Source organism: Aethalodelphis obliquidens, unplaced genomic scaffold (genome assembly GCF_003676395.1).
Source record: "Aethalodelphis obliquidens isolate GAN/ISIS:26980383/991018 unplaced genomic scaffold, ASM367639v1 scaffold15, whole genome shotgun sequence".
NCBI lineage: Eukaryota > Metazoa > Chordata > Mammalia > Artiodactyla > Delphinidae > Aethalodelphis > Aethalodelphis obliquidens.
The window spans coordinates 3,341,725-3,350,496 of NW_020837959.1; the positions used below are offsets into that span (position 1 = coordinate 3,341,725).

The 8,772-nt window shown below is 44.9% G+C and overlaps 1 protein-coding gene across 1 annotated transcript in view; it reads right to left on the reverse strand.

The window, feature by feature from the left end:
* The window catches only part of MYO16 (myosin XVI), a 401,447-nt gene that overhangs the window by 82,420 nt on the left and 310,255 nt on the right, over window positions 1-8,772 (reverse strand). Inside the window, exon 27 of the mRNA XM_027115848.1 lies at window positions 7,787-7,889. Within this exon, the coding sequence (XP_026971649.1) occupies window positions 7,787-7,889 (103 nt within the window). The remainder of the gene's footprint in view (window positions 1-7,786; window positions 7,890-8,772) is intronic.

The window sequence follows — 8,772 nt, forward strand, 5'->3', positions numbered from 1 at the left end:
GGTCACGACCTTAAGTTCACTGCCTGGCTTCCCAGCTCTAGTCTTGCTTGATACGTTTTTTCACGTTTAAAGCCTAAATCAGATCATGTTAACACCCTCCTTAAAGCTCATCAATGGGTTCACGTTGAACTTGAAGTAGAACACTGTGCTTTGCTCATACAAGTCCCCCTGGTTCTGGCCCCTGTGTCCCTCTGAGCGTCCATTTTCAGCAAGGTGGATTCTGCCTCAAAGGGTGACGTTGGCTTCTGATGGGCAAAACCCCCCTTAGCTATGACAAGATTGGTGGCATACAACAGATGCTTAATAAGGGCTTATTGGATGACCACGTCAGTCTGGAGTGGGGAACACTAGACTGATGCAGAGAGATGGACCTGGATGAGGTATAGGCAGGACCACCATTCTTTCAGTAGTTGTCAAGAGCCAAGCTTGTCCAGGAAGATTGATCCTTGAAGGGCCACAAACTACTGTAACAGCTAAGATTTTGTCCCCCAGTCCCATCCCCTCATTCATTTTTTTCCATGGAGGGGAGCGACAGTGAAATAACAAAGGCTGAGAAACTCTGCCCCACGGTGTGGTCTCTCCCCTTGTCACTGGTGGGTGTTCGGGGCTCCACCGTCCTGCTCCCATCTGCGTTCTACTCTTGGGCTGCCCTCCCCTTGGGACAGCACAGAGGGCTCCCACCCCACCCTGCTTCCTGCCCCATCACGTGACTGGCTCCTTGCCAGCCCTCAGGTCTCAGCCTGAACGTGGTGGCTGTGGAGATGCCTGTTATGATGGCTGCCCACCTGAGCTAGGGACCCTGGGATTCACCATCACAGTGTCCACCTTGGTTCCCTACCAGTGAGGAGTTACAGGACCCTAACCTGTAATTATTTATTCGTTCACTGCCCACGGTACAGACCTCCCATCCCCCTCCAGACTAGACTGTAAGACCCCTGTGAGGGGGACAGGCCATTCCTCCTTAACATTGCATCACAACCGCCTGTGTAATTTCAGGACACAAACGATGCTCAGTAAGGCTGTTGACCTGGAGTTACAAGAGAGCAGATTGATTCCTAAGACCTGAAAATTGCATTAGCCATAGGCATACCCTGTTCTCGCTTAGCAACGGTTGAGCGCCAGATATTACACTGAGCCTTTTGCTTAATGAGGCTGAGAGGGAAAACATAAAATGACTTTAAAAAAGGGACTATCACACGTATCAGCCAGACTCGATTGTGGATACTTCCGTTCCCAAAAGAAACGTGATAACAGGTAGGAGGTTCGTTCGTTCATTCATTTAACAAACACTGGTTGCCTACTATGACCCAGACCCCAGGAGACGTGATCGTGAAACACACACACACACGTGTGTGTGAAAATATATAAGAAAAAAAGAGATGCAATATTTGTCCTCAATAAAGTTCAGAGTGAAAAGGGAGACACACTGTCCAAGAATCAAACATCTGTAATGTTATTTTTAAATACACACCGAGGGTTTGGAGTAATTATCTTTAGGTAGTTCAGTTGTGGGTGATCTATATTTTCTTCTCTAATTTTCAAGTTTCTTATAAAGATTGAACACTATAACAAAATTATATTCATATATATGTGTATACGTACGTGTTTAGTACACGAGAAAAAAGGAAACACATATACGTGCATATATATAGTACTTCCCAGTCACAATGCACATAGTACCAAGAGAGACTCTTAGATCCCTAATTCTGATTATTTTCAACATTAATAATGCCAGAGAAAGAGGAGGAATATGAGAGAAAGAGTAATTTTATAGGCTATTTTCTAGCTTGAACTTACGGTTGATTTATGAAGTGCCCCTCGAGTAATAAAACAAAGGCTATAAACCATTAATTTATTGTCCTAATGAGAGCCAAGGGCCCTTATACAATGGTCTCGTCTTCAAAGATGTACAGAAAGTGGAGCATGTTTAAAACTTTTAACAGTTTCTCGCTCTTTCTTTTATCATCTTTTCTCTACTGGACTATTTGGGATTAATGAAATAATCACTCCTTCATCCAATGATTTTATTTAACGTTACGTTAATCTTGTAATTCTTGGTACTGTCAGAGTGAATCCTTCCAAGGCCGTATATTTTAGAGAGACATGCAGCGGAATCTAGGCCATGCCTTACATGAGAAGATATAAGGAATGAAAATTACATTAAAGGATGATGATGAAGAAAATAATTATTATAATTGTTTTTTAATTAATTAATTTATGGTTTTGGCCACGCCACTTGGCATGTGGGATCTTAGTTCCCTGACCAGGGCTCGAACCCGCGCCCCCTGCAATGGTAGCGCCAGGGAAGTCCTGTCATTGTTTCTGTTAGTGAATAAGCACAAACAGGAAACGTGTATTTCATTGAATGTGGAGTCTGCCCTTTGTTACTTCCTTCAGATCTCTCTTCCTTTCTCTCTCACGCACACAAGGGCAAGAATCATATCAGGTGGGTCGTTGAGGTCAAGTTCAAGTTCTAATTGCGTTTCTTACTTCCTGTCTGTACCATCTTGAGCGAGTCACCGGCAGCCTTCCCGTGTCTGACCCTCCATTCGTACAGCCTTAGAGGAAACGTGAAGTCCCTCTCAGGTTATCATCGAAATTTCTCCTTCCACGCTGTCCTGCAACAGGTGTCACACAGGACACTCTGCTTGTCCGCAAAGCTCCTCTCACCCCAAAGTTCTAGAAAAGTCTGGAACGACAGGGCAACCTATCCCTGTGAAAGCCTTGCTGAGTGGGGGTCAGCCATCCCCCAGCCCGGCTCCCCCTGGGCCCTACGAGTGCTGGGGGCTGCACGGCACCCCTGGCACCTATGAACGGGCTCTAACAGATTTGTTTCTCTCTTCGTCACCCTCCAGATGGCTTTAAAATGAATATAGCATTCAAATAACTTCACAGAAGAAAGCATCCTCTAACCAGTTGATTCATATAAAATGTGTGAAAATCAGATGATACCATTTATTTTTCCACTTAGAATTAGTTTCAAAAGTTTTCCCTTTATATAAATGACATAACATGGCAAAACACGCATGTTTCACGTGAGCCAAAGTGCCTGCCGGTCGCTGGTCTATGGCTGGGGGAAATCAGGGCAGAAAGTGTTTGATTAAATGTACACAGTCCGGAAGGGTTATTTTTAAAGTTACCTTTTAAAGTGGGACTGAATTAAAAATGTATATATTCAAATAAATGAAATACCTGAATAATTTAAAAAACACCAAATAGTAGAAGGTTAATAACTAGCAGCTTAATTTCACTTGTTTTCAAACTGTGTAGATTTTTTTTTTCACCACAAACAAAGTACGCCACAGGCTCTTTGTTTCATAAAGAAAAATATACCTCTGGTGAGACAGAATACAGTCCTGGAAGGCAGTCATGTAGAGTCCACTCAAATCATTTCAAGAACCTTCTACTTCTTTTTGAGCAACTTAAATTCTGCCTTGAAATAAGGATAAAGCTCTGATTCAGCATATTTTTAGCATATTTTTAAAATATGTCATTTCATCAACATGAACAAGGATGCTTTTCCAGCCATCACTGCCTCATGATTTTTCTCCACTTTTCGTTAAATTAAAACCCCCTTCTGTTAAAACGGTGATGCTGAGTACGTAAAGGGAGTAATGGCCTGAGTGAGTCCGCCCAAACTTGTGGTGACCAGTTCGAATCCTGTGAAGATGCCTTTGAGAAGAAAGGGCCGGGGGTGTAAATTATGCAATAGGTTAATTATTATTTGGAAACAAAACTGCTTTAGGGAAAGCACTGTCAGTGTGACTTACCGTTTTTTTCATAAAAGCTTAAAATAATTAAGTTGACCCTACACAATATTCCACTTAAATTGTACTTAGGGAGTGGCTACAAATTTTAAAAGTCATTTGTAATTACAGGAGTAATGCATAGATACATGTACCTTCTAAACATAGATACAAGCTAAAAATTCCATTTGATTCTCATTCCAAAACCATTCCCCAGATATTAGCACTGTTAGGTTTTTGTGAATTGTTCCAGGTTCTAACAATTCGTATATGTCTGTGTATACTCGTATCTAAACTATAGGCGTAGGTTTGGTGGCTTCTTATTGACACAGACTCACTTATTGGCCCTGCAAACCTGCACAGAGTGTCTGCCTGCATCTTTCCGTCACCTGTGCTGGAGACACAGCAGCAAACCGGGCAGCCGCGGCCTCCAAGGATGCACTTCCTCGCTGGTGGAGGACAGACAGGCAGCAACGTGGTCGAAGGTGGGCAACCTCAGGAGTGAGAACAAGCAGAGGACACGGAGGTGGGGGCTCGGTCGCGAGCAAAGCTGGCAACCTGCACGCTTCAGCAGGGCTGCTCTCCACCTGCCTTTGCCCAAGGGGTGAACACAAGGCGAGCGTCCCCTAGACTCGCATCTGGCCTGAGAATCGTCACCACACCTGCTGTTTCCTCCGGACGCCCGGAGCATCTAGGTCTCCGCTCTCACACTAGAGCTGACATTAAACACTGGACAGAGTCAAACACTTCTTCCCTTGAGTCCAATTCCTTCTTTTCTCCCTTTCTCCTTCTCCTCCTTTTCTTTGCAAAATGCAGTCAGGACCTAGCCTCCAAAAGCCCCGGCTGCTGAAGGGTCAGTGGGCCAGCAACAGGAAGCAGCCAGCAACGGGAAGAATCGCCAGCAACGGGAAGCAGCCAGCTTGTTTTACCTCCATCTACTGGGCGAATCAGAAACAGAAAAAAGACACGAACTACAGGAAGCAGTCTGCTCAGACTCATAAACGAAGCTACCAGTGCCTCTGATCGGAGCTCAGGCCGGGACGCATAACCCATGCCTTTCAAGTTCTGTAGTCTGAGGAAAGGGGCTTTCGGTAGCTACATTAAAAGAGACAGACCGAGGCGAGTGCAGTGGAAAGAACACAGCACAGAAGACCCGGGTCTGGTCCCAGCAAAGGGGCCTCCCCACCGAAACGAAATATTCGCCGCACCTTGTATTTTGATCAGTACGCCTCGCTCTACGACGACCTCCTCACGTCTGAAATGAGGTTATTCCTGTTCACTGCCTACCTTCCTTCTTCTGCATGGAATTGTTATAGGGCTTAACTCAAATAAGGCAAACAAAACAAACCCTATAAATAGTTGTAACAAATTCCAAGGATGAGAGGAAGCGTTACTTATGAAATATCAGGATTTCCAGGGCCTCACGTACCGACTCCAAACCCACGGCTACATAAGCAATAAACAGCACACGTGGATTGGTAAACAAACGCACAACACTGAAGGGAAGACGTCTCTCCTCGTCTGAAACAGAAGGAAGTCCCGGTGTTCAGCACCGCTGATGGAATTGCTGTAACGCGCAAAAGAACAGGAACGATGGGGCTAGAATGCCGCTACGGATGACGCGGAGGCTTTCCTGCACAGGCTCTGATCAATGTCTGGGAGAAAGGAAGCACTCTCACAAGATCCCCAAGGCCCATCAGACCCACAGTTAAAGGATCATATTTTTAGCTAAGAGAACTGAATTTCTAGCTAACGCTCTACGCAGATTCACGCAGCAAAGGATGACTCCGATCCCTTTATGTTCTAGCATCGCTTCTAAAAACCTTGGAGAAGAATAGCTATTAATCTCACACTAACCACCCAGCCAAAGGATGAACACGGGCGGCTTCACAGGAAGTGTCCGTTGGACTCAGCAATTTCAGATCAGGCTGCCCATACAAGAACCACCCGTTACGACCTGCTGTTGTTTCCAACAGCTCCTAGTTAATCCTCGTCTTCATTAACCAACCAGAAGATAGCGGCCACAACTCTGCCTGTAACTATCACCGCGTTTCGAACAAATGCTTTGTTTCTGAAACGGAGGGGTCTGCCTTTCTAGGTCAGAAATAAATAATTTTTTAAAAAACTTCATTTGCTGTTTGACTAGCGCAAGAGCGAAACATGAATAAGCTTTATTTCTGTGAAGTCAGTGATTTGCCTTATAGCATCAAGTATATGAAAGGTTACATCTTGGAGAAGCTGGAGAAAGCTGTCTTTCCTAACTATTCAATAGGGAACGTATAAGCAAACATGATCAGCAAATGAATACCTTTCTTTTTTTTCTCTGTCTTGTATTTTTGGCCTCCTTTGGGGAGATAAAGAGTGAGGGAAAATAAACTAGTGTAATGAAATGGGAACTCTTCTGCATTTTGATGCACTTTTTCGAAGTCCCAATGTATGTGGGATTCAGTGTCGTACCGTCCCCATCTGCACTGTCAAGTGTCCTAGCACACGCGCATTGGCTTGCTCCCCAGCCCCCTGCCGCCTCACGTCTGACCTCACACTCTACACAGGTGTCTCGGAGGAACGACGGCTGGTCAGGTGTTATGGTCCCTGCTGGTCACTCTCACAGCGGAAGAATTCTTCCAGATTCCCTCACTTTGTCTCGACAAGTCAACCTTCTTTCTCAACATTAATAAAGTAAATTATTCTTATCTGTGTTTTTTTAAGGAACAAAATGCAACGAGAAAATCTTCGTGTTCTATATTCAGGAAACACTAGTGTTCAGGTACTGGCTTAAAAGTTCTGACAATGAGTCAGTTGAAATAACTTCACCGCCTACAGGCTTGTGGAACAATTCTGCATGTGAGCCCACATCTTATGCCACTGACTGGAGCGGGGCTAGCTGACATCACTCTGTGTTAGCGAGTCCTCCTTCCTCCTTTTTTTATCCAATCTTTTGGCACAAGTGTGCATTCATGCCTACTACCGACTGTGTGAGCGTCCTCCTTCAGACCGCTATTTGAAGCTCAATTCCATTATTAGGTAAAAAAAGGAAAGAACAGGGGACAGGATAATAAAGAAAGAGGTTGGGTGGCACAGACGATGAAAACGTTACTCATCGATGCTAAAATGCGAGGTTCTTAGTTCTTCGTCGTAGACGGATAAGGGTGTTAGTGTCAATCCAGGATTCAATACCTGTCTTACCCACATGGGGCCGCTTTCAGACACGTCAGCAATTCTGAACCTTCTCTTCATGTCATTTCTGCACTGAAGTACTCTTTTCTGGCCTCATCAACTATCATGCATTTTCACTTGAAGATGCTCTATCTCCCTCTCATTTTTAAAAAATGAGATGTATGTCTGCTCTCCAGTAATGCTTATGTTTTGCCAAAGCTATTGGCCACCAAGCTCTTTGCCACCAATGCACTTGCAGATGTTTTATATCTAGGAACCTGCAATAATTCCTGGTGTGGTGGACTCTATTCTATTTCCTGTTATTGCTCTAACATTACCTTCTCAGTTCTTTTACTTTTCAAATTCCTCTTTCTCTTCCTAACCCTAGTCACGGTGGCATTCTGAGTTGCTTCAGGGATTAAACAGAATCCAAACTGTGCCCTTGTGTTCGTGGGGAACTTCTCCCTGCTCTTCTGTCTCCTGTTCCTTCCTCCTTCTGGGAGCCTGGCTATCCCTCCAGCAGACCCCTGAGCTCTTCCAATCCCCCCCGTTTTGGTTCCTCCGACTTCTGCTCCCTTTCAGATGCTCCAGAAAGCTCTGGTACCAGCACTGGGGTCTGGGATGTGGGCAAACTTAGTGGGGCTTCCGGACTTCTCCCCGCACTATAAACAGAGGCTCCGAGCTTCCTGCATCCTGCATTTGCTGATGAAACCGGTGAGTCAGAAGGACTGATATGTTTCCAGGGACTACACTTAGCATCTCTCTTTGCCAAACACATCACAGCAATTTGTTTTTGCCAGTGAGACTGGGGCAGCTCCCCGTGGGGACTCGGCCCCGCTACTGGAAACCCCAACTGCTCTGGTAGGAGCTTGTAGATCACTCACCTGCCAGCCTGGTAACGGGCACTGCTGCAGAGCCAGCCGGCATCTCTCCTCGGCCGGCAGCATCCTCTTGTCGTCCGGGAGGGTCTCGGCCAAGGGCTTATACCTGCAAAAAGCAGTGGGGACAGGAAAGGCATGACTGAATTGGTCATCAAAGGATTATCTTCAACAGGGTTGCCTTTGTTACCCTGTTTCTTAAACTTTTCCCATTCTTACTTTATCCTACGTGCCCCCAAATCTCCATCCATTGTGCATTACATTGGACCACTAGGAAACAGCCCTTGTCCTTTACAAGGAAAATGATCTTAAAAGGAACCAAATATATCTCTCAATCCTGTAATGTATCTTTAATATTATCAGGAGTGATGCAAACCATTTATCAAATGAAACTTCGAAGAGGAAGAATATGAATCTATTAGTTCTCATTTAAATTTGTAGAATACTCTTAAAGTACACCTTTGAAGGTATTCCCACATTCTTTGTTAGTGTTCGAGAGTGAATCTAGAGGTAGTTAGTATCTATAATAAAGGGACACCAGAACACCCAAAAGTTTTATTTAAGTGAGAGGTAGAGAAGCTTCCTCCCCATGGAGTAGATACTGAGTATTTTAAAAGAAGGACAATTTATTTTTGGAAAGTTCCTCAGAATAATTAAATTTCGCTCTTTGGCTGAAATTCATGACTATATAAAGTTTTCCTATGGGTTTCCAAAAAAAATGCCTTTCAAAATTATATGACCCATTAAAAAAAAATCTATGTGAAATTTTCATTTGCACTTATGGCATTTAGCCTGACATGGAAGCCAAACAACATTAGGAGGAGGAGGAGAAGGGGGAAGAGCAGGAGGGGGAGGGGGAGGAACAGGGGGAGGGGAAGGAAGAAGGGGAGGGGGAGGGGGAGGGGGAGGGGAGGGGAGGAAGAAGGGGAGGGGGAGGAGGAGGGGGAGGAAGAGGGGGAGGAAGAAGGGGAGGGGGAGGAGGAGGGGGAGGA